The sequence below is a fragment of the Muntiacus reevesi genome, chromosome 4 (assembly GCF_963930625.1).
Source record: "Muntiacus reevesi chromosome 4, mMunRee1.1, whole genome shotgun sequence".
NCBI classification, from domain to species: Eukaryota; Metazoa; Chordata; class Mammalia; order Artiodactyla; family Cervidae; genus Muntiacus; species Muntiacus reevesi.
In genome coordinates, this window is record NC_089252.1 from 76,571,788 (window position 1) to 76,598,456 (window position 26,669).

The window sequence follows — 26,669 nt, forward strand, 5'->3', positions numbered from 1 at the left end:
ATGCTGCCCTCGCAGGAGGCCTCCAAGCTCTACCACGAGCACTACATGCGGAACTCGCGGGCCATCGGCGTGCTATGGGCCATCTTCACCATCTGCTTCGCCATCATCAACGTGGTGGTCTTCATCCAGCCCTACTGGGTGGGCGACAGCGTGAGCACCCCCAAACCTGGCTACTTCGGCCTCTTCCACTACTGTGTGGGCAGCGGGCTGGCGGGCCGAGAGCTCACCTGCCGCGGCTCGTTCACCGACTTCAGCACCATCCCGTCCGGCGCCTTCAAGGCGGCCGCCTTCTTCGTGCTGCTCTCCATGGTGCTGATCCTCGGCTGCATCACCTGCTTTGCGCTTTTCTTCTTCTGCAACACGGCCACGGTCTACAAGATCTGCGCCTGGATGCAGCTCTTGGCAGGTAGGGGAGGGCCGGGGGCGGGACCCCTAGAACAGACGCCGAGGACGGGGCTCCTTTCTTCCAAGACCCCTTTTTGAAGGAGTCAGAGGTAGATTCGGCTCCTCTGTCTAAAGACACACCTCCTTCACTGACTCTCAATAGCCACTGGGGAGGGGATTCTATGAGAGAGACACGTTGGGGCAGAGGGCAGAGGCTTAGAGCTGAGTCTATAGGTTTGTGTGCTTGGATTTGGGAAGATTGCGTTTACTGATGTGTTAAGCATTTTGTCTGAGTTTCTGAGGGTCTCTGAGAGTCTCTTTTGGCTGTCTTAGGGGAAATAATTATCTGAATGACAAGTTACTGTATATGTGAGCGATTTCTGTTGCACTGAAAAAAAAGCATGAGATGGGGAATCAAGAGGTCTGACTTTGACCTTTAACTTGCTTATGTTATCAACTTGGATGTTTCACTTCTCTGAGGCTTGGTTTTCTCATCTGTAAAACAGTGGAGAAGATTTCAAATACTCGTGAAAAAGTATTTTGTCAACTCTGAAGTGCTGTGAAAAGATGAGGGGGGTTGGAGAAGGCTGTCTATTGTGTCTATCCAGTGTTTGAAATGCGGGTGGTTAACAACACCTGGAAACATGGGTCTCTGGAGGGCAAGTCTTCAGCACCCCCCACCCCAAAGGCAGAAAGGGTTCTGGTGCCATGCCTAGTGAGAATGAGTCTCTGGGGACTCTCTGAAATGTTTGGCTAAGACAGACACCTTGCCCAAATGACCAGAGAAGGGCCTTTTGGGAGTAGGAACTGCTGAGACAGTTTTCCAGGATCCATTAGAGACCCCCTCCCCCCATCCCCGCCTCCCTTTCGATCAAAGACAGATTTTGAAGATTCAGCAACTTGGGCATTTGCCTAATTGCAGGCAGGAAAGAGAGTTGGGCTGGGGAAAATGGGACCAGGGTATGGCAGGGATATGGAGGAGGAAGACTGATGAAGATTTGGTGAAGGAAAAAGTTTAGAGCATTCCAGGACTGAGAAAGAAGAGGGAAAATGTGACGATCATGCAGCTAAGATGGTTTTTAAAAATAAGCATCTCGGGATATTCAACAAGTGTCAGCCCCTTCAAAAGAGACCTCCTGTAGAAGATGTTCTGTCACTTGCTGATGATTCCACTGCTTAAAACACGGTAGGGAATTGTCTTTGGATTGTGAGGTATGTGCTCTTGAACATTGTCATGGAGGGAAAACCACCATCTTTTCAAGGAGGTCTCTGGTTTTAGGAAATGGCCAAGTGTAGAAAACACAGGAGGTGATCAAATTGAGAATGGTCACTGGAGATGAAAGTCGAGGTGTGAAAGCAAAATCAGGAGACTTGCTTGCCAAGGAGGACTGTTACAAATGCTGGGAGGAATTATAGGCTCATTGGAAGAACTAATCAAGCTCTCAAAAGGACTGCCTTGCAGAAGTCAGCATTTATTCAGTATGGACATTCTGGTGGGCTTGTTTCAAGTCCATGTCACTCCAGTCAACTTAGATGGAGGTCTTTTAAGATTCTGGAGAAAATGAGAAAGGAGAATTGTAGGATGTGTGTGTGTGGGGGGGTATTTGTCAATTCCCAGAAAGTGATTTCCATTCTACTCTTATAAGATGAGCCAGAAAGAATATAAACTCAGCTGGAACTCCCATTTCCTGAATCTTACTTTGTAGTCTGCAGATGGGTTGTTGACCTCTTGGTTTTCCAATTCTCTGTCATCCATGTGGGTTTAATCTTGGGGATTTGATGAAATATGCAACAACCCCATGTAAATATAGAATTTCAGGGATCTGAGAAATCAGCTTCTTTGAATCCTGCTTCTTCTGCTCATATCTTAGAGAGAGGAAACTGAGTCTGGGGAAGTGAAGGTCACACAGCCAGTAATAGAGTAAACTAGGCTTGACTCCTGGCCCAGTGCTGTTTGCCTTGTCTTACTGCCTCACTCCAAAGGTGGTTATCAGAGTTGAGCAGTTCATTCTATCTTACTTAGAGATTTCTGAGCTCTGGGTTAGTGATTGATTCACTTTGCTTCATAAAGTCCAGTCCGAAGCACTGGACTACTAGTCATGGCATTGTGCTGGGGTGTGTGTGTGTGTCTTAGCTAATTCTGCCTGTGACCCACCATACAGTGTTAAGCAACCATTTTTAGCTTAAATCTCAGTTTTCTCATCTGTAAAATGGGGGACTAATCAGTCAGATTAGTCGATTTAAAATATATCTTTCAGCCATGTGGGGTTCCTAGAATAACTCTTTCACTAGGATCATTCTACTTAGAAAGGGAGAAATCAGTCATTCTCAGAGAAACCGCAGAGAAGAAGAGGACCTTGTTTGTATCACATAAGAAGTAGAGAGCCTTCTCTGGCAGTCCAGTGGTTAAGACTCTGTGCTCCTACTGGAAGCAGCATAGGTTCAATCCCTAGATCTTGCATACCATGCAGCAAAGTAAAAAAAAAAAAAAAAAAAAAAAAAAAAAAAAAAAAAAATTGAATGCCTGTTGTATAGTTTTTGCTCAAGTGAACATTTACTCAGTTTTTTTGTTTGTTTTTGTTTTTGGCTGCACTATGAGGCATGTTGGATATTAGTTCTCCTTCTAAGGATAAAACCCCTGCCCCCTGCATTGGGAACATGGAGTCTTAACCACTGGCCCACCAGGGAAGCCCTTTTACTCAAGTATTTTAGAGTCTTCTGAGTGCAGAGCACTGGACCATTGGGAAAATACAAAGAGATACTTATTCCCTTGTGTATTTCTCACCTGCTCAGTGATCATCCCTCTGCTAGGTGCTGCAACACTGAGATCAGCTCTGACCTCAAGGCTCCTAGGTCTATAAAGCACAATCTCTGTTCACAGGAAGCTTACCATCTAGCTGAATCACTGTATTGGTCAGCAGTCTCCCAGTGAAGTGACAGAACCCCAACTCAAGCTGACTTAAATAAATTAAAATAAGGTAAAGGGGGGTAGATATGCAGATGACACCACCCTTATGGCAGAAAGCAAAGAACTAAAGAGCTTATTGATGAGAGTGAAAGAGGAGAGTGGAAAAGTTGGCTTAAAACTCAATTCAGAAAACTAACATCATGGCATCCGGTCCCATCGCTTCGTGGTGAATAGATGGGGAAACAATGAAAATAGTGACAGACTTTATTTTCTTGGGCTCCAAAATCACTGCAGATGGTGACTGCAGCCATGAAATCAAAAGACTCTTGCTCCTTGGAAGAAAAGCTATGACCAACCTAGACAGCATATTAAAAAGCAGAGACATTACTTTGCTAACAAAGGTCCGTCTAGTCAAAGCTATGGTTTTTCCAGTAGTCATGTATGGATGTGAGAGTTGGACTATAAAGAAAGCTGAGTGCCAAAGGATTGATGCTTTCGAACTGTGGTGCTGGAGAAGGCTCTTGAGAGTCCCTTGGACTTCAAGGAGATCCATCCAGCCAGTTCTTAAAGGAAATCAGTCCTGAATATTCATTGAAAGGACTGATGCTGAAGCTGAAACTCCAATACTTTGGCCACCTGATGCCAAGAACTGACTCACTAGAAAAGACCCTGATGCTGGGAAAGATTGAAGGTGGGAGGAGAAGGGGACAGCAGAGGATGAGGTGGTTGGATGGCATCACTGACTCAATGGACATGAGTTTGAGTAAGCTCCAGGAGTTGGTGATGGACAGGGAAGCCTGGTGTGCTGCAATCCATGGAGTTGCAAAGAGTCGGACATGACTAAGCATCTGAACTGAACTGAACTGAAAGAGGGTAGTGATTTTGGCTCACATACATTAATAGTCAGGAGTACTGGCTTCAGGCATGGATGGATCCAGATGCTCAAATAATGTCATTAAAAAATAAGTCTCTCTCCATTTCCTGATTCCCCTCTGTTGGCTTATTGTTAAGTTCACTTCTCTTTTGAAGGTGATAAGTATGGCTACCAGCAGCTCTGAATTTACATTGCTTCAACTTAGCAATGCCTGTGGACCAAAGAACACTTGTTATTCAGTGGTTGCAGAAAAAGTTCTAGGGCTCATTCTGATTGGGTCAGCTTTGGTCAAGTGTCCACCTTTTAATTAATCAGTGAGACTTTGTCTAAGGTCTCGCTACATGCCCATTCTTGGGACACATGAACTGGTAGGGGAGAAAGAAATTCCCACACAGGGAAATCAGCTGTGACCACTGGAGGAGAGGTACTGTAGGTTAGACAATTGCAGACAGAATCCTCACCCTGGACAGTCTGAGCACCAATATGTGGTCAACCTTAGGTGCTGTGGAAACCCAGGGCAATTGAGGGGGCTGCTGGCTTCTTTGGGAGGTGAAGCTTGAGTAGGGCTGGGTGGGGCCAGATGTGAGGTTTGAGAGAGCATTCTGAATGGAGAGGAAGATCATGGGTGGAGAGACAGAGGGGAGAAAGCCACATCTGGCTTGAGTGTGGACTTCACTTAGGGGACAGCAGCAAGGAACAAGGCCAAGAAGGAATGATGGAGCTCCAGTGTGCGAGGCTCTGAGTACTGGGTCAGAAATTTTAGATTTTAATCAGCAGGTAGTTCAAAGCTATGACCGCTGTTTTTCTTCAGGAAAAAACAGTTAACAATTTCTGAACCTTTATTATATGCTTGACCACATGCTGAACATTTACATGCATACTATTATTGACGCCTCACACCGTTCTATGGAGTAGGTACCCTAATGAATATTTCATAGCTGAGAACACTGAACCTTGGAAAGGAGAGTCATTTGTCCAAGGTCATACAGTGGGTAAGCGGTCGAGCCAGAATTGTAACCCTGTCTGTCTAACTTGAAAGCTCAAGGATTTATGAAGGATTTATAAAGGAACATTCAGGATGGGAATAAAGACAGGATGAATTTGCCAGAAGGGTCGAATGCTAAATGGAAAGACTGGGAGACTCAGGTGGCTCTCTGTGGAGGTGAGGCATCAGCTTTTCAGGGCTTGTCAGAATCTCTCCTCTGTGCTTTATCTGGTCGTTCCCATTTACGAGGTGCTAGCCATTTTCACATTCATTATGTCATTTGCTCTTCATCTGTTAAAATGACTTGTCTAAAGGTCAGACAGCTAGCGAAGGGCGGAGCTGAAACTTCATATGAGTCTAAATGGATCTGGAACCTGCTTTTACCCCTGAACTGGAACCCAAGATGTGAATACACAAATTACAACTGTAAGGTCAATGTACTCAGTGCCTGCCTGTGGGCTGAGTGAGGTTAGCCAGGGGAGGTTGCTGGCTGGAAGCCTGGTTCAAGGTCGGAGGGGGCAGTGTGCAGAAGTGGTGGAGGACTTAGACTGCCTGCTCTGCCACCTCCAGGTTGTGTTCCTTGGGTAAATGGGGTTTCTTCTCTGATTCTCAGTTCCCTTTTCTGTAAGATGGAGATGATTATTGTACCTACTTCAGAGGTCATGGAAAGAAAGGAAGCCATGGGGCTGAAATGCTGAGTGTGGTTCCTGGCTTAGAGTGACCAACCGATGAATGGTCACTCTTACTCCCGTGACGTAGTCTGTGTGAAGAGCTGCTTGTGAGGAGCCCTTGGGCTCAGGTAAAAGACTCTGGACTTGCTGAGATGATCAGAGGCCTTGAGAAGCCAAGGACTGTTAGTTAGGAAGGGTCCTACTCATCAGCTGGCTCCACACCCTCATTGTCAAGATGAAAAAGCTGAGTTCCAGAGAGAAGAGACAGATTCATGGTCACAAAGTGAGACTTCTGTCTACAGAAGGGAGATGATTCTGACCACATCTACTCAGTGTTGAGAGCCTACTCTGTGCAAAGCACTGGCCTGTGCTAGAATCACCGTGGAGAAGACAGCATGTGAGACGGAGTGGGAGCTGGGGAGACTGGTGGGGACACCAGGGGCCAGGCAGTGATCCAGAAGTGAGCCTCTTCCAGCCCAAGGTGTGTGTTCTAAATCATCAGGGGTCTCTGAGCCACAAGCAGCAATGTCACTGCAGCTTAGAATATGTATCCACATTCCTCCCCACTTCCTTGGGTTTTGTTTCATACCTGGTTTGGGGTTTTCTTCATCCAGAGAGTCTTTGTTGTATGCAGTGAGACTGCTGAGCACATTTGGGGACTATCTTTCCTCCCACCCTTTTTCCCTCCCTCCTTCTCTTTCTCCACCAACTCTCCTCCTTTCCTTCTTTCTTGCTTTCACCTTCCTTCCCTCCCTCCCTTCTTTCATTTTCTGCTTTGCTCCCTCTCTCCCTACACCCTTCCTTTCTTTCTCACACCAGTCCTCTTACTGACAGCCTCCTCTGTGTGTTAGGCTCAGGGAAGCCTGCGTGAATCCTCTTTCCCAGGTATTTCCCACACGGTCCAGTGGTTGAGACTCCGAACTTCCCCTGCGCGGGTTCCATCAATGGTCAGGAAAGGTCTGCATGCCCTGTGGTTTGTGCTGTGCTGAGCTTAGCCACTCAGTCCTGTCGGATTCTGTGACCCCAGGGGCTGTAGCCTGCCAGGCTCCTCTGTCCATGGGGATTCTCCAGGGAAGAATACTGGAGAGGGTTGCCATGCCCTCCTCCAGGGGATCTTCCCAACCCAGGGATTGAACCCAGGTCTCCTGCATTGCAGACAGATTCTTTACGATCTGAGACACCAAGGAGGCCCAAGAACACTGGAGTGGGTAGCCTATCCCTTCTTCAGGAGATCTTCCCAACCCAGGAATTGAACCAGGGTCTCCTACATTGCACCATCCAAGCTACCAGGGAAGCCCGTGGTATTGCCAAGGGGCGGGGGCGGGGGGGGGGGGGAAGGAGTCCTTGCTCATAGTCTAATGGGAGATATAGGAAAGAAACCAGATCATCACACTGTGGGATGACACATGAAATGACTGAATCATGCAAGGATATCTTGGGGGCACGTACTTCTGACACATTAAGGACAGCCAGGGAAGTCTTCTAAAAAAGTAACAGCGTTTGAGCTGAATCTTAAAGGATGGGGAGGAAGGAGAAGGGGAGCCAGGCACAAGAGACAGTATGATTGAAGGTGTGGGGGAAGGAAAAGCCTGGTGCATTTTGGGTTCCACAAACAATTAGTGTGAGGGGAGGTGAGAGCTGAGCCTGAAAAGATGGGCTGCACTCTGGATGCCTTGTACACCACGCTGAGGAGTTTTGACTTTATAAGCAGCAGATAGTTGTTGACTTTTTTAAAAAGTGTTTAAAATTCTTTGACTTTCGTTTTCTTTTTGGAAAAGTTAATACATTGCACATGAAACAAAATTCAAAAGATAAAATGACGTACAATCAGATATATGTCCTCCCTGCACTCATCCCTCAGGGATCCTTTCAGAGGTCTCTTCCCAGGGGCAAACACTTTTACCATTTCTTGAGTATCCTTTCTGAGAAACTGCATAAATATACAAGCAAATGCTAACAATGTATTTTTTTTTCATCAATGGTATACTAGTTATCTATTGCTGCAGAGAAAATTACTCCCCAGCCCAGTGGCTTACGCATTTCTTATCTCTGTTTCTGTGAGTCACAGGAATTTGGGAGCAGCTTACATGGGGTAGTTCTGGCTCGAGATGTCTCATGAAGTTGTACCCCAGACCTCAGTGAGGAGCGGGGTCAGCTGAAGCTTGATTTGGGTTGGAGGAGACCTCAGAATGAGTGATCTGAGAGAGAGAAATAAGAAGATGCATTGCACATCCCCCTCTTTTGGTAACAACTTTATTGGGATATAAATCATGTGCCACAAAGTTGACATGTATAAAGTGTACAATTCAGTGGTTTTTAAGTATATTTACAGAGTTGTGTAACCATTACCACAGTTGATTTTAAGATATTTATATCACCTCAAGAAGAAGGCTTATACCCTTAGGTTGTCACCCCCTAAGCCTACCATCCCCATCCTCTCCCTCAATTAAGCAACTTTTAACCTACTCTCTTATCTAGTAAGACTGTTCTGGGCATTTTGTATAAATTGTTGTTGTTTAGTCATTAAGTCATGTCTGATTCTTTTGCAGTGTCATGGACTGTAGCCTACCAGGCTTCTCTGTCCATGGGATTTCCCAGGCAAGAACAGGAGTGGCTTGCCATTTCCATCTCCATTTGTGTGAATAGAATCATATAATTTGTGGTCTTTGTGATTGACCTCTTTCACTTAGCGTAATGTTTTCAAGTTTCATTCATGATGCAGCATATGTCAATATTTCTTTCCTTTTTTATGGCTGAATAATATTCCATTGTATGGATATACCACATTGTGTTTATCCATTTATCAGCTGATGGACATTTGGATTGTTTCTATCTTTCGGCTATTTTGAATGCTGTTGCTGTGAATATTTGTGTATAAGTTTTTGTGTGGATACATGTTTTCAGTTCCCTTGGATATAACGTGTTTTCAGTTCCCTTGGATATAACATGTTTGCAGTTCCCTTGGATATAACGTGTTTTCAGTTCCCTTGGATATAACATGTTTTCAGTTCCCTTGGATATAACGTGTTTTCAGTTCCCTTGGATATATATGTGGGAGTAGAATTGCTGGCTCAAGTGGCAACTTCAACATTTTGAAGAATTGCTGTATTGTTTTCCAAAGTGGCAATATCATTTTACATTCCCACCAGCAAGTGTGTGAGGGTTCTTATTCATATCCTCATCAACACTTGTGTTATTATCTTTTTTTTTTTATCTGACTTTTTGGTTATAGCCATCCTACTGGGTATGAACTGGTAATTCACTGTGGTTTTGGTTTGCATTTCTCTAACTATTAAACATCTTTTCACATGCTTGTTGGCCATTTGCATATCTTCTTTGGAGAAACATCTATTCAAGTTCTTTGCCCATTTTTTTCCTTTCAGTTTTATTGAGATACAGTTGACACGTAGCACTGTATAAGTTTCAGGCATACAGCATAATATGGCTTACATATATTATTAATGGTTATCACAATAAGTTTAGCGAACATTCATCATCTTATGTAGATACAAAATTAAAGAAATAGAAAAAATTTTTTGTGTGATAAGAACTCTTATGATTTATTCTTTTTTGTTTGTTTTTAGGATTTACTCTCAACAACTTTTTATATAATATACAGCAGTGGTAATTACATTTCTGACACTGCACATTACATTCCTAGTGCTTATTTATCTTATCCCTGGAAGTTTGTACCTTTTGACCACCTTCATCCTATTCTGTATCACCCCACCCCCACCCCTGATAACCACAAGTCATCTGATTTCTTTTTCTGATTTTTTTAAGTGTAATTTACCCACTGTGCTATGTTAGTTCCTATCAGACAACAGAGTGATTTGATATTTCTATATGTTTCAGAATGATCTCCATGATAACTCTGGTTACTCTGTTACTGTACAAAGATATTACATAGTTATCGAGTATACTCCCCACACTGTACCTTACATACTCATAACTCTTATTTTGCAGCTGGGAGTTTGTACCTCTTAACCTCTCACTCACCTATTTCTTTCCTCCCCACATTCCCTTCCCCTTTACCTGTTTTCAAATTGGGTTATTTTTCTTTTTACTATTGAGTTGTAAGAGTTCTTTTTATTCTTGATGTAAGTCCCTTATCAGATATATGATTTGCATATATTTTCTAGTATTCTACGGCTATCTTTTCACCTTCTTGATAGTGTTCTTTGTAGCACCTAAGTTTTAAATTTATATAAAGTCCAATTTATCATTCTGTTTTTGTTGCTCGTGCTTTTGATGTCATATCTAAGAATCCGTTTCCAAATCCAAGGTTACAAAAATTTACCTATATGTTTTTTTCTAAGAGTTATATAGTTTTCATGCTTATACTTAGGGCTCTGATCCATTTGAGTTAATCTTTGTATGTGGCATAAGGTCAGGGTTCAACTTCATTCTTTTACTTGTGGCTATTCAGTTGTCCCAGCACTGTTTACTGAAAACAGCGTTCTTTCTGATTGAATGGTCTTGGCACCCTTACCTAAAATCAATTGACTATGGGTTAATTTCTGGACTTTCACTTCTGTTCTGTTGATCTGTATGTCTACCCTTATGCCAGTAACAGACTGTCTTGATTACTGTTGCTTTCTAGTGCATTTTCCAATCAGGAAGTGTGAGTCCTCCAACTGTGTTCCTTTTTCAAGATTGTTTTGGGCATCATACTGTATTCTTTTATGTGTATGACATACACATGTCATATATGTATGACAAAGTGATTCAGTTATATATTTTTCAGATTATATTCCATTATAAATTATTATAAGATACTGAATATAGTTCCCTGTGTTATATAGTAAATCCTTGTTGTTTATCTGTTTTATGTATAGAATTTTGTATCTATTCATTGCTTATTCTTAATTTATTCCTTTCCCCTCTCCCTTTCCCTTTTGGTAGCAATAAGTTGGTTTTCTAGTTGTGAGTCTGTTTCTGTTTTGTATGATATTCTCTGAGTCTATCCATGTTGCTGCAGGTGACAGTATTTCATTATCTTATGGCTGAATAATATTCCATTGTGTGTGTGTGTGTGTGTGTGTGTGTGTGTGTGTGTGTATGATATATATATCACTTTTCTTTTTGTCTTTTCTGGATATATGCCCAGGGGTGGGATAGCTGGATCATATGTTGCCTCTATTTTTAGTTTTTTAGGGAACCTGCATACTGTTCTCCATTGTGGCTGCAATAATTTACTTTCCCACCAACAGTGTAGGAGGGTTCTCTGTTCTCCACATCCTCTCCAGCATGTATTATTTGTAGACTTTTCCAGGACAGCCATTCTGACTAGTGTGAGGTGATACCTCATTGTGGTTTTTATTTGCATTTCTCTAATAGTTAGTGATGTTCAGCATCTTTTCAGGTACCTATTGGCCATCTGTACGTCTTCTTCAGAGAAATGTCTTCTGCCTTGCTCATTTAAAAATTGGACTATTTGGTTCTTTTCAGTTGTATGAGGCTATTTATATATTTTGGATATTAACCCCTTGTCAATTGCACAGTTTGTGAATATTTTCTCCCATTCTGTAGAGTGTCTTTTCATTTTGTTGATGGTTTTCTTCGGTATGCAAAAGTTTGTAAATTTGATTAGGTTCCATTTGTTGATTTTTGCTTTGATTTCTTTTGCCTTGGGAGACTGATCCAAGAAAATATTGCTACGCTTTATTTCAGAGAATGTTTTGCCTGTGTTCTCTTTTAGGAGTTTTATGGTGTCATGTCTTATATTTAGGTCTTTAAGCCACTTTGAGTTTATTTTTGTATATGGTGTGAGGGAATGTTCTAATTTAATTGATTTACATGTGGCTGTCCAGCTTTCCCAATACCCCTTGTTGAAGAGACTGTCTTTTTTCCATTGAGCGTTCTTGCCTCCTTTGTCGTAGAACTGCCTTTTATGTTCTAATCTCAGACATCACAGACCACTTCTGCCACACTCTATTTTTAGAAGTGAGTTACTAAATCCAGCCCACATTCAAGGGGAGGAGAATTCAGCTCCTCCTCTTGAAAAGAGTATATTTTAAAAGTTGTGGACATATTTAAAAACCACCACAAATGGTAGGATACTAAACAGTTGGTTTGTCTTGCTTTTTAAACTCAACAACACATTTGGAAATTGTACCAAATCAGTGTATAGAGAGCTGTTTTTTCCTTAAGAACTGCATAATATACTTTTCCCCCAAGATTTCTTTGGTGTGGACCATTTTTAAAGTCTTTAATGAATTAGTTACAATACTGGTTCTGTTTTATGTTTTTGGTTTTTTGGCCACGAGGCATGTGGAGATTCTTAGTTCTTCCCGACTAAGGACTGAACTGACACCCTCTGTGCTGGCAGGCAACGTCTTAACCATTGGGCTTCCGGGGAATCCCTATAATATAATTTTGTGTGGATGCATCATCATTTAGAAATCAATATTTAAATTGTTTACAACATCTTGCCATAACAGTATTTTGGTGGATAATGTTGTATATAAATAACAAAGACACATATGTTATTAGGATAAAATAAAGACCTAGAGTGGAATTGCCAGATTAAATGCTCTCTGTGTTTACAGTTTTGACAGATTCAGTCATAGGGTCCTCCATAGAAGTCACACAAAGATACACTCATAGCAACAGTGTATGAGGGTACCTGTTTCCCCACATTCTTGCCAACTGAATGTGTTATCAAATGTTTTATTTTTGACAACCCAATGGGCAAAAAGTACTCTCTTATGATAGTAATTTGTCTTTCTCTTAGGAATGAGGCTGAGTGCCTTTTATATATACATGCAAACCTCATTTTATTGCAGTTCACTTTATTACACCTCACAGATATTGCCTTTTTTTTTTTTAAACAATTTGAAGCTTTGTGGCAGCCCTGTGTTGAGCAAGTTGATTGGTGCCACTTACCCGATAGCATTTGCTCCCTCTGTGTCTCTTTGTCATGTTTTGATAATTCTCACAATATTTCAAACTTTTTCATGATTTTATTTGTTATGGTTGATCTGTGATCAGTGATCTCTGTAATTGTTTTGGCATTTATTTTAGCAATAAAGGATTTTAAAATTAAGTTTGTACTTTTTTTAGACATAATGCTATTGTGCACTTAATAGACTACAGTATAGTGTTAACATAACTTTTATATGTACTGGGAAACCAAAAATAAATTTGTGTGACTTGCTTTATTGTGATATTCGCTTTATTGTGGTGGTCTGGAACTAGACCCACAACATTTCCAAGGTGTTCCTGTCTTTTTTCTGTGAACTGTCAGTTCATAAATATTTTTCTATGAAGCTAATGGTATTTTCCTTCTTTGATTTGTAAGACCTCTTTATAAGGTAAAAGTTAGCTCTTGGTGATATGAGTTGCAAATATTATCCATCAGTTTATTTTTTGACTTTCTCTATGGGTGTTTTCTCCATGGTGAAATTCTATTTTTCTCAGCTTAAGCAAATTACCAGTTCCTTCCGGTATGGCTCCTTAGTGTAGTATAATACCTAGAAAGGTCTTGGAGTGTTTTGAGTGGGGTTGGGAAGCATAGATCTGGTTGTTGGTAGAGAGGATGGGCTGGAGGTGTAAAGAGGTTGAGGGCTGAACTGTTCTTATTCTGACAGCCTTTTATTTTTATTTTATTCTTTTCATTTCCATTTCATGTTATCCATCATTATGAACCTTTAATCCCAGAGCTGTTTAATGGCATAATGAGAGTCCTGGCTCAGGAGTCTGCCTGGCACAGAGTGTCTACTGAATAAACAGATGATGAGCTCTGATTTAAGTCCTAGCTCCACCACCCGCTCCTTTGGAGGCAGCATATTCAGTGGTCAGCCAACCTGAATTTGAATCCTAAGTGTGGCATTACCAACTAAAGTGTCCTTTGGAAGGTTTTACAATTTCTGACTCTAAGTTTCCTCCACTATAAAATGGAAACTATAATAGTAACTAGCTCATATCCAGTTGTTAAGACTTTGTCTTCCAATGCAGGGGGTGTGGGTTGGATTCCTGATGGAGAAGAAAAGATCCTACATGCCTTATGATGGAAAAACCAAGACATAAAACAGAAGCAATATTGTAATTACTTCAATAAAGACTTTAAAAATAGTCCACATCAAAAAAATCTTAAAAAAAAAAAAGAAGGGTCTCTCATCTTCTGGAACTGGAGGGAAGTTAAGATTAGAGTGAATCTAGGTAAAATTGTCATCAATTAAAAAAAAAAAGAAAGGTTGAAAATTGAGAACTGGGAGATACACCTAGAAGAGCAGAGAACTTAGAAAGTTTGGCCTTGGAATTTGGGGTCTTATTCCTCAGTTCTGAGCAATTACATGTAGGCATGGGAATGACCAGGGCCACATGTGGGTTTAGCAAGATGACCTGGGCAGCTGCTGCAGGGAACAGATTGGATGGAGGCTTGATGGGCGATCAGGAGCCTGGTGGAGGGCAGTGGTCCAGGTGAAAGGGGCTGAGGCTGGAGGAGGGGAAGGAGGAGACCTATTTAGGAGCCCAGCAGGTGTGTGTCTGGTGGGGCGAGGTGAAGACAGGCAGACCTTGTAGATGATTCCAGGTCCCCTCGTTGAACGATCGTGTCTTGGAATGACATGCCCAAAGGACACAGCAGGGAGATCTGCTCAGTCTGGGAAGTGCTGAATTTGTCAGAGGAAGGGTCTGACAGCTGTTGGCTTTTCAGGCCTTGGCCTGAGGAGAGCAGTCTCAGCCGGAGATGCAGATGTGAGTCTGAGTGTGGGTGAAATGGCCCGGGGGAGAGGGGCGAGCGTGTGGAAGCAAAAGAGAAGACAGCCCAGAAACACCAACCTTTAAGATGCGAGGAGGAGGAGGAGCCAGAAAAGGCGGCTTGGAGAGAGAAGCCAGAGCAGCTGCTCAAATTAGCAACAGAGAAGCTGAGAAGAACAGCCCCGAGAAAGGACAGCTTTCTGGAGGAACCAGAGGGGACAGGGAATGGATGGGGCCACCTGGATGGACCTGGGCCAGACTGGAGGAGTGAGCAGGAAGTAGGGAGAGCGGCAGGAGGCTTCTGACCGAGTCCTTGAGCTGAGTGTGGCAGAGCTGAGCCAGGGCAGCAGGGGATGCAGCAGACGGCGGATTCCAGGATTGTCCAGAGGCCACGCGAGGGTTCTGTGCAGGCTGGACCCAGGGGTGGTGCAGTAAATACTGTTCCCAAATATTATAATGACTGCACAAAGTGACGGGTATCCCATTTCTCTGTAACAGCATCTGTGACACCAGGTACAATTATTTGTGTTCCTAACAGTCCCTTGACTAAACTGTAGTCTCCTCGAGATCAGGAACCACAACCCAGGAACTGAATGGCTTGGAGGAAGTGTCCCAGGGAAAGGGAACAGTCAGTGCCAAGACCTCCGGGGCAGGGGGAGTAGGACTGAACAAGGAAGGTAGTTAGGGTTAGTGTTAGGATGACGGTTGGAAGGAGGTGCAGTGTGGCAGGAGTGTGGGGATCGAGAGGCCGAGTGGCTTGGAGGAAAGTAGGGAGAGCCTGTGGGCCATACAGCCTGGGACCAGGCCGCAGGGATTATCCTGAGCGTAAAGGGCAACGTGGGAAGGTGGTGAGCAGGTGAGTGGCACTGTCTGCTTTGGAACGCTTCCGTTGAATGCTGAGTGGAGAGCAGATGAAGCGAGGGCAAGCATGAGAGCAGAGAGTCCAGTTAGGAGCCGCGGCGGTCACGCGGGAGGGAGACCACGCGGCCGCGACAGATGGCAGCAGTGGAGACAGAGAAAAGAGGTCAGCCCGAGATACGTTTTGGAGGTCAAGCCAGTCGGCCCTGCAAGTGGATGGGATGTGGGGGTGAGGGAAAGGGAGGAGTCAGGGTTCTGGGGGCCCATGGGGAGCCCCGGGACAGGATTCCCACCCCTTGAGCTCCCCAGCTGACAGAGGTGCTAAGATTTGACCTGGATCTCCAAATCCAGCGGGTTGGGGTGACTAAGAGAGACCCCGTTTCCCTTGTATCACAAGCCCCTGCCCTGGGGGTGCAGGACAGAGCTGGTGTGAAGGACACGAGGACAGCCTCTGTCCTGGGGTAGAGGGGGGTTCTCCCCACAGCCCCCTGGTGCCCCGGGTCTGGGGAAGCACTCCCTTGGAAAGCTGTGGTCTCAGTGCCAACACAGACCCTTTTCCAGGCTCCTCTCAGCCCCAAAGTCGGCCTAGTTCTTTCTAGAAAACCTTCCTAGAGGTGCGGAAGGGACTCACAGAGGATACAGGATATGGACAGCCACCCGTGCATCCTATGCTATCCTGCTCCTCCATATCTCTCACCTACAGCTTTGTCAAATTACCATTGTTCTTTGTATGAAAACTGGAGAATATAGACAAGCAAGATTACACACGTCATCTCACTCTCCCAGAAGCAGTCGTCTTAACTGTTGGTCTGCAATCGTATAGAGTACTGGTTATGAGCAGACTCTGGAGCCAGACTGTCTGCGTCTGAATCCTGGTTCTGTAAACTTACCAGCTCTGTGGTCTTAGATGACTTGGATTACCTCTCTGTGCCTCTATGTCCTCAACTGTAAAAAGAAGATAATAACAGCACTTATTCCTCAGAGTGTTGTGGGGATTAAATGAAGTGATGTGTGTAAGATACTTAGCATAGGACCTGGTGTGGTAAACTTATATAACTATTGCTATAACCGTGTAAGTGTCCCCAAAATAAAATTATATTGTATGTTATTTTTCACATCCTTTTGAAACCTAATGTATTGTGAGTAATTTCTGTACCATTAACTCTTACTCAATATAATTTAATAGGGGAGTAGTATTCCATGGTATGAAAGAATACTCCTGTGATGTTGGCTAATTAGCTGCTTATTTCTTTCCTTCCTTCTTTTATTATTTCTCCCCCTCTGCCTTCCTTCCCATCTCTTCCTTCTTTTCTTTCTTGCAAATAATGACGTGATAGACATCCACATAGCTAAATCTGAGAGTACATTCTTGAGCATTTTCTTGAATTCCTAGAAATTGGCAAACTCAGTCAATAGGGGTCTAGAGATTTTTGGTTTTATGTTTTTTGTTGTGTGATTCATTATTTCTGTGAGTTTCATTTGGCTTCTGCATTTTGATTCTTGATTGCTTTAATTATTTCATTCTGAGTGAGTGAAAAATCTCTGGCAATAGTCACTTATTAGTGATCAACTCCCACCCACCGTATGGTTTCAGTAGGTCACTTTTTCACGTGGTCCTGAATTCAAAAGGAACCACAGGTTAGCAGTGCGAGGTCTCCGTCCTGTCCTGTCCTCACCCCCTCAGGTCCCTCCTTAGAAGTGACCAGGGTTATCGGTATGAATGTTATATAAGTGGGTTCAGTTTTTCCCAGTGTTATGACTCTAAGGTGCATCCAAATTGTTGCACGTAGCTATAACAACAAAATACCACAGACTGGGTGCCTCACACTTACTTTCTCTTAGTTCAGGCAATTCTAAGACCTAGGTTCTGGGGAGAGTCCTCTTCTTGGCCTGCAAACCGCTACCTCCTTCCTACTTGCCGTGTCCTCACATGGCAGGTGTGGAGAGAGAGCAGACTCTCTGGTATCTCTTTTTAAAAGATTTATTTATTTTTATTTATCTATTTTGGGCTGTGCTGGATCTTCCTTGCTGTGAGCTTTCTCTAGTTGCAGTGAGCGGTGGCTACTCTGTTGCAATGCATGGGCATCTCATTGCTTCTCTTTTTGTAGCTTCTCTTCTCTTTCACAAAAGTAGCTTCTCTTTTTGTGGAGCACAGGCTTCAGTAGCTGTGGCACATGGGCTTAGCTGCCTGGTGACATGTGGGATCCTCCCAGACCAGGCATCAAACCTGTGCTCCCTGGCTTCACAGATGGATTCTCCACCACTGGACCACTAGGGAAGCCCTAGTGTCTCTTCTTATAAGGACACTAATCCCATCATGGGGCCCCACCCTCATGACCTCATCTAACCCTGATTACCTCCCCAAGGCCCCTTCCACAAATACTCTCACACTGGAGGTTAGGGCTTCAAAATATGATGTCTGTGGGGAGCCAGTTCAGTCCATAGCAAACCTCTTTGGAGTCTGCTCAGGAAAAGAAAGCCCTGGGGGACATCCAGTCTGACCTCCTAGTAATGGGTAGCAGCTGTGTACACCAGGCATGGAGGGGCCAGCTGAGCATAAACAAAGGCCTCCCTCTCGGAGTGACTGGCCCCGTGGATGTCCCTTGAGGATAGTGTAATCGTATCATAATGAAACTCTGCTAAAATAGCTAAGAATAAAATGCATAATTAAAAAGCTTTATATAAAGGCACATTTACAGCACACACACACACTTTAAAGAAAACAAATATTGTTTATTTTCTCTTACTAATTCATCACTTTTTTAGTCTCATTCTGGGTTTATTCCCCAAACCCAAGTGCGTTTTTCCTTTCAACTTTTTCCTTTAGTTTTTAAAATTACTCTTAAAGGCTTACACCTCTAAGAGGATTTCATGGCCAGACATAGGTGGAAAAGGATTGGACATAGTAATATTGTTTTTATCATCAAAGTAATCTATGCACATGTTAAACACTTCCAACAGTACGGGAGGGCAGAGAATAAACAGTGTCTCCCTCCGTTCCTCCATCATACCGGGCTGTGTTTCAGAGGTGCCCATCACTAAGTTGCTTCTTAATAGACTTGCAAGCTTATAGACTTATAGACTTTCAAGCTTATGTATATATATATGTGTATTCTCTGAAAAACCAGTATTTTTATTTATGTTTTTTAATTTTATGAGTAATACATAAATACATTCACTCCATGAAGATCTGAAGTATTACAGACAGGGTAAAGTCCCCATCCTCTCCTTGCCCAGAGGCTACCATGGTTATAAACTTGATTTCTGTATTTCCAAGATATTTTTTGGTGTGCATTTACATACACATCCATGAGGAAAATACATCATGTCATTTTCTGTGTTCCCGTTCCTCCCTTCCTTCCTCTCTCTCTTTTCTGGTAAAATACACATAACATAAAATTTACCATTTTACCACTTCCTAGGTGTCCAGTTCTGTGGCTTTAAGTACATTCACACCGTTGTGCAATCATCCGTACTGTCTATCCTCACAACTCTTTCTTCACCTGCAGAACTGAGACTGTCCCCATTAAACGCTAACTCCCCACACCCTCCCCTGTCATCCCTGACGACCAGTATTCTGCCTGTAGGAATCTGACTGCTTTCGGTTCCTCGTGTAAGTGGAATCGTACAATATTTGACCTTATGTGACGGACTCATTTAATTTAGCATAGTGTCCTCAAGATCCCTCCACATTGTAGCACCTGTCAGAATTTCCTTCCTTTTCCAGGGACTCTGATGTGGCTCAGAGCATCTGTCAGGTAAAAGTGTCCAGCTTGAACCTAAGAACAATGTTTGGGTTTCACTCTACCATGGGGCCACAGAGAGTGGGACGTGACTTAGCGACTGAGCAGACACACATACTTGTGATTATAGTTTCCTTCCATCTGTGGCAAACGATCCTGGTTTCCTTTCTTTGATAGTGATATAAAGCTTACTTTGTAAGTAAATGCCTCTCAGTTAAAAAGTAAATCTACAGAATTCCCTGGTGGTCCAGTGGTTAGGACTTTGTGCTTTCAACACCTGGGCCCTGGGTTCAGTTCCTAGTTGGGGAACTGAGATCCCACAAACCGTGTAGTGTGGCCAGAAAAAAAAAAAACAAGTGGGTCTGCTCAAAGAGAAACATTAAGTAAAGACCTGTCTGGGTTTGAATACAGAACCCACCACTTCCTAGCTGTGTGACATGGATATGATACTTAGTTCCTCTGAGCCTCAATTTCCTCATCTGTAAAATGAGGATGATCATTTTTCCCTCCTCTAGATTTGTTATCGGATTAAATGAGATCATGCATGTTAGGAGCTTAGCCCCCTAGCACATAGTTAAGCACTCAGTACTACTTGTTAGCATTATCATATCATTAATAACTTTAATTTCATTCACCTTAAATTTCTCACAACGCCTCCTGGCTGCTTGGGAAGTCAGAGGACTCTAGGGTGACTGGATAGTCATGTTCCATCTGAGACCCCCTTCCCCTAGACCAGTGGTTCTTAACCAGGGACAGCTTTGCCCCCCAGGGGACATTTGACAGTGTCGTAAGACACTGTGGGTGGTGGGCAGAGGCCAAGGGGGATGCTGTATATCCCACAATACACCCCACTTGCCCCACCCTGCACCTTGCACCTGTGTCTACCCAATTCAGCCAGCTCATTACTTCAAAAAGATACTTGAACTTGTACTTGAAAGACCTCAGTCTCAGTGTCCTCATCCAGCAAATGGGGATGTTGAAGGCTGCCTTGCCTCTAGTTATTACACTGACTGTTGAGCCTCTTGGTCACTTACTGTCCCTAGAGGTCTCTTCCTGTCTTTCCCAGGTCTCAGGAAACCTGTCCGATTGACTTTTCTCCATGTGCTTTACTTCTGGGTGTTTCTTGTTCTCAGAGCAGTCTCTGGGGCCCCATTGCCACCACCTAGAACATTGCAGAGCAAAGGAGGCAGAGAGCATGAGTGAGAGATGGCGAGGTCCCAGCCCCTGCCTTCTCTGAGTGTCCCCGTAATCCTGGCTCTCTTTCCAGCCATTCCCTGACATGTATACGTATTCTGTTTGTGTGTTGATTTGATTCCTCTCCACACACCTCTGCTCCTGAGGACAGGAAACCATGCCTTCCAGTGTCCCCAGCAGCCTTCACAGTGCCTGACATATGAAAGATATTCGGCATTTATTTGTGGAATATATGGAGAGTCAGAGAGGGGGAAGGGTGAGGGGATAGGTAAAGAGAAGGAAGAGAAGTGAGAAAAGAAAGAAGAGGAGGGATGTTGAATGAATGTCAAATGCTGAGATCTAAGGAGAAAAGAGGGTCACGACTGAGGCTGGAGCACTGTATGGACTAGCTGGAGAGAGGGTATGTGAAGAGAGAGGCAAAAAAAGATGAAAAGGGTGGAGAAGAGAAAGGAATGGAGATGCACGACTAGAGAGACACGTAAGTGATGAGGCAAGGAGACCACGAGAACGTGCAGGCGCAGAGCCCTGGGGAAGAAAAACTCACTGAACGCTGAGCTTGCAGAGGGAGGAGGACCACCCGCAGGATACTGCTGCGTTTCCATGGAGACGGGGATGCTCTGGGCGGGAGAGGAAACACTGTACACGGGAGAGGAGGCAGAGGGACGGGGTAGGTTTTCCTCCTCCCGAGGCTCTTTCCTCACCCCTGCCTCAAGCTGGAGATTCAGGACCAAGAATGGGGAGGTGGAAGTGCCCTCCCCCCCCACCGCTCAGAGCGCCCTGGGGATGCCATGAGGTTGGGGTCCTTATCTGCCACTTCTTCACCCCTGGCAATTGACCCTCCTCCTCTCTCCAGGGTCCTGAAGGGTCTTGGAAAGTGTTAGGGGAATATGGGGAGATGAATGGGTCAAGCCCTCTCCAGAGGCTCCTCCTCTCTTCCTGCCCCATAAATGATAGAGCACCTCTGGGCTCAGTTCTGGGCCTTCCCTTCAGTTTTTATAATATCTAGCCCCGGGGATTTACATGTCCACAATGCCCGAATTTATATCTCCAGCCCTGATCTCTCCCTGAGTTTTCCTCCCCATTTGGGTTTCTAAAGGGCATCTTCAAACTGTTGGAACTCTTTTAACTCACCAAGCTCATTCTTGCCTCAGGGCTTCTTGCATTTGCCATCCCCTTTGCCGCAAACTCGTTTCCCAGCCATTAAATAGAGGTGGCCTCCCCTTGAGCACTTGAACACTGTATGGACCAGCTGTTCGGAGAACTGTCTTGAAGAAGGTGTGCACAGGAGAGGGGAATGAAGGGCTGCTCCTGTGTGTGTGTGTAAGATCAGAGTGCTGTTGAGGCGCCCTGTGTCAGTGTGAGGAGCACATCCCTGGGGATGTGCGGAAGGACTGTCCTGTTGGAAGGTGGGGGATAGACCAGAAGAGGCAGAACTCAGGCAGGGAGGAGTCTGTGCTGTGGGGAACACTTTCTCACATGTGGTAGTTGAAGGAAGGAGATGGTAAAGCCAGGGGCCCCTACCCACCCTGGGGACTAGCTGTGTCTCGTAGGCAGTGGGCAGAATTGACCACCACCCACACTTTGTCATCACTGTCATCTTAAACCTGGGTCTAGCACCCTGTGGGCCTGGCATGGGGTCAAGGGCCACCTTGCTCCAGCCTGAACCTTTGGGAGCCTTTGTGTCTCAGACACAGTGATGCAGCCTCTGTCGGACTGTCAGACACTAAAAGGACAATGTCACTCCAGCAAATACAGTCAAAAACTCACTGCCAGGAGGGGGAGATCCCAGCCTGGAGGTGGCCTACTGAGCCTGGAAAATGATGCTGATTAAAAATTTGTTGAGTAAATAAAAAAGAATGAGGAGGATGAGGGAGTGATGTGCCAAGATACTAAAGGGAGCTGAAGGAGATGACCCTGGATCGATATTTTCTCCTGTCTCCAGGAGGGCTTCCTGGAGGAGTTGTTGATCTGATGGGGCAGGCAAAGGTGTTGCGTTTCTGCTCTCCAAGGCATGAGGCCCTCCTAGAGTTTAGTTTCTAGGTCGGTAGGAGATTAACAAGCTCTTGGGTTGATGGGCGGAGTGGGGGTGTGGGGTCCCAGCCTACGGGGGGCTTTTGGTGGTCCTCAGGCTCTGGGAAGTAATCAACCCCTTCTCTCTTGCTTCCTGCCCCGGCGGTGGGCTCGGCCCGGCGCCCCTTCAGCTCTGTGCCTCGTGCTGGGCTGCATGATCTTCCCCGACGGCTGGGACGCCGAGACGATCCGGGACATGTGCGGGGCCAAGACTGGGAAGTACTCCCTGGGGGACTGTTCGGTGCGCTGGGCGTACATCCTGGCCATCATCGGCATCCTCAACGCTCTCATCCTCTCCTTCCTTGCCTTCGTGCTGGGTAACCGGCAAACCGACCTGCTGCAGGAGGAGCTCAAGCAGGAGAACAAAGGCGAGTGGGCATGCTTGGCGTGGCGGCTGGGGGGTGGGGCGGGACACCTTCCAAGTCAAGGGAAGCCCAAGTAGGAGCCCTTATAGAGAGGCCGACTGCCTTGGAGACAGTTTGAGGTTATCCCTCAGATCTAAACATTTGCAGGGGCCTGACCCAGCAAACCCTACCATGAGTATAAACCCAGGAGAAATGTGCATAAATGCTCTTGGCAGCAGTTTCAAAATCGCAAGCAACTAAAAACAGCTTGGAGGATGGATAAATACATGGTGGTGTATTCACATCGTGGAATTGTTTACAAGTGTGGAAATGAATGAATGCCAGTTTTAGGTGACAATGAATGGTTACATCCTGTAAACATAATATTGAGGCAGGGGGAATCAAATTCCAGAAGATGACAGAGCGATAATTTTTTAAAGCTAAAAACTAAGTAACACTACACTAAATACAGTTTAATATTGTATTTAAAACAAAAACAAAAACAAAAAAAGATAATACAAAAGGTAGGATGGTGGTTCTCTGTGGTTGGAATGGAAGCAGAGAGGCAAGGATGTGAGGTGGGGGCAGGTGGATGGGTACAGATTATTGGTGAGTTAAGTTCCTACATGGTGAGCCTACAGATGTTTGGTACAGTATGCTTTATACCTAGTATAGTACACATAAACCTCCATATGTACCAGGTAACATTAATGTACAGTAAAGAAAAAATTGACACCACCAAGGCCAGAGCTTTAACCACTGTTATCAGATGCTTACCTGTGCGTCTATCTACGTACATCCCTCTATGGAATACATGGTAGGGTCACGTGCTGATACGGGCGAGGCATCATCGGAAACAATTCCCTCCTCAGATTGCTCTTAGGGCTCAGTTCTAGAGCACGTCTTTAAGATCTTTATCATTTTATGGAGAGCCATCTTGTCCTTTTCATTCAATGTTTAGTGTTACATAAGACGACAGAATTGTAGGTTCTTAACCATTCTCCTCCTAGGGGCTGTTAGGGAGGTTCTCCCCCTTTTTTTTTCCTGTTACTGGGAAGGTCATTACAAGAATGACTGTCTTCTGTTTTCTCAGTGTCTTTCCCTGAAGTGGAATTGAACACTCACAATTGTAATGATAATTCCAGATTGTTCTCTAAAGGAAGGTCAAACCTCTGACTCAGGGGCCCACACAGCCCCTGGAGAAGGGGGAGACACTCTGCCTGGCTGGGTGCCCGTTTTCTGCCTTCAGAAATCGGATTGCACCATTTTCTTAGTCTCAACCTTCCTTGAGCTGTTAGCAGATGCTGATGCTGGATCTATCTTCAGCACTTTCCTTTAACTACATTCATCTGAATCTCTCATCTATGAAATGGGCATAATGATAGTGACGGTTATTAGCTCATTTGCCAGGAGGTACTCTAGTACTGTGGCGTGAGTACACCTGGACCGTGATGGCAGATTGCTTGTGTTGGAAGTAGGTTGAGCTAAGAAATGACTTTACCTCTTTGAACCTCAGTTTCTAGCGGTACCTAAATGAAAATGGTGGACAAAAAAAAGTAAGACTCGGGTCTTTTTATCCCCTGAGGATACTCAGAGACCTGATCTGTGGAGTTGTCCATAGTCGCCGTGATCTTCTCAGTATAATGGGACTTGGATACAAACAGGCACACCAGATGACCATAGGGACCCTTGCCCCAGGGCTAGGCTTTGGCTCCCCAGACTCTACCCAACTCACCTCACCTGAGCCCAGAAGAACCCCTCAGAACTGTCCTGAGACGAGACAAGGGATGGGGGGAGGCACTCCAGGTTCAGAAGAACCTTTTCATTTCATCTTCCCGAGAAGTTTCCTTCTACAAGTCAGATGTTTCTCATCTTAGAGGAATCTGAGTGATACTGACTCATGTCCCAGTCCCTGTTCTCCAACTTTCCTGAGGAGAGTGACCATCCTGCCCCTCCCCATGGTAGGGAAGACTCAGCCTCCAGTCCAACGTGTTTAGAGGTGACTACTGGAGTAAGAGAAAGAAGAAAAGAGCAGATTTTGTCTAATGAATCAGCACTCCCCCAGCTGTGGTTCGTGTAAAAATTTCAGAATGCCAAAAAATATTAAGGGTTTTGTAGCCTATTTCATGTAATGTAGGTTATGTAAATTTAATGTGTTTTATTTATTTATTTTTTCCAGTTTGATAATTTTCCCTTTATTTATATCAACTTTTTTTTTCTATTAGTTGGAGGCTAATTACTTTACAATATTGTAGTGGTTTTTGCCATACACTGACATGAATCAGCCATGGATTTACATGTGTTCCTCATCCTGAACCCCCCTCCCGCCTCCCTCCCCATCCCATCCCTCTGGGTCATCCCAGTGCACCAACCCTGAGCACTTGTAATGTGTTTTAAATGAAGGTCACCATATATTAAGCATTTAGTAAGTTAGAAAAAAATTAAATTGGTTGCTAATACTTTCACAGTATATAAGTCAAACCATTATGCTCTACACCTCCAACTTATACAATGCTATATGTCAGCTATATCTCCATAAAACTGGAAAAAGGAAAAAAAAAAATGACAGTGTTGAGAAACGTACCACCTTACAGGGCTGTCATGCAATGAAGCAAAATTGTGCCCATGAAGGGGCAGGTGGTGAATGCTCAGTGAAAGCTGTCACTTGTCATGGCTTCCCATTAGGCAGGCACCGTGACCGTTTTATAAGTGGGACGGCCGAGGTCTGGAGAGGTCCAGTAACTTACCCGAGGTCACCTAAGTGGCGCAGCCAGGATTTGAGCCCAGGTCCAAGTCTGAAGGCCAAGTTCTTCCCTGCTGCCAGCCCCCTTTTCAGAGCCCTCCTGGGCTGCTGAGCTGTCCTCTGAGGCGCCTGTCTCTGGAGTCACAGACGCCTGCTGCTTTCTGTGGTCTTCGTGTGAGGTCGGAGCCTGCCCTCTGGTGGCCGCTTCCAGAAGTGCAGCACAAAGACAGACGTGGCCTTTTGGAGGGGGTTTGGCCATATGGGTCCCACTCAGCGTCCTCTCCTCCTTCCCCAAAGCGCCCTAAAAATGACATAAGGGAGCCCCAGTTTGCCTTCCTTCAGCATCTGGGGATTTCCTCCCCTCACCGGGCACTCAAGGTGAGTGAGCCTCACAGCTCAGTTCCGAGCTAAAGCCCTCTGGAACAAAATTAAGCTCTACGGTGCTGGCATTTTCACTATTTACTATGTGCAGAGCCCTCGGCAGGCATCATTTATGTCTTTTGGCCCCTCAGAATCACTCTGAAGAAGTAGGCTGTTATGTCCATTGTACCGAGGAGGAAAATGGGGCTCAGGTTGAATGAGCTGGCTCAAGGCCCCCCCGCTCGTCAGGCCTGGTGGCGTTTCCGAACCTGTGCAGCTCACCCCTCCACGCAGCTCTGCCCTGAGGAGGCGCTGAGGGAGCCCCAGTGCCGGGCGTCCTCTGACTCTCTCCAATTCTCTCTCTCTGTCTCTCTTAGATTTTGTGGGCTCTACAGTAAGCTCTGTGTTGCGGCCAGGGGGTGACGTCTCCGGATGGGGAGTCCTCCCGTGTCCCGTTGCTCACACACAGGGACCCTGAAGGCCGGAGTCACAGCCCAGGAGTTGACCTGCCCTCAGCTTGTCCTGTCTCCTGCCCTCTCATCCCTCCATTCACGCTCCGAGGGAAGACCCCGATCTTGGACTGACCTCACCTGCTATCTGCCTGCGAACTCTGGGCTTTGAAGAGAGGTTGGGGCTGACATGCAGCCTGGGGGAGGGGAGAGGCCCTGCAGACCCTGGGGGTCTGCACTTCCTTCAGCTGACCTAAGGGAGCTGGCCCCCAGCCCCTGGCCGCCTCCTCCTCTCCAGCCTGGCCGGGGCCCTGCTGAGTCTCTGGGGAAAGAGGTGCTGTGGCTCCCCGCCAGGCTCCCCCTGTCTGGGGGGCTGCGGCCTG

At 45.1% G+C, this 26,669-nt stretch overlaps 1 protein-coding gene across 1 annotated transcript; it reads left to right on the forward strand.

The window, feature by feature from the left end:
* LHFPL4 (LHFPL tetraspan subfamily member 4) lies at nt 1–26,315 on the forward strand. The gene is made up of 3 exons (XM_065935276.1): nt 1–406; nt 22,522–22,758; nt 26,215–26,315. Exons 1-3 carry the CDS (start codon nt 1–3, stop codon nt 26,313–26,315), a joined length of 744 nt encoding a protein of 247 aa, XP_065791348.1.
* The last annotated feature ends 354 nt before the right edge of the window (nt 26,316–26,669 follow it).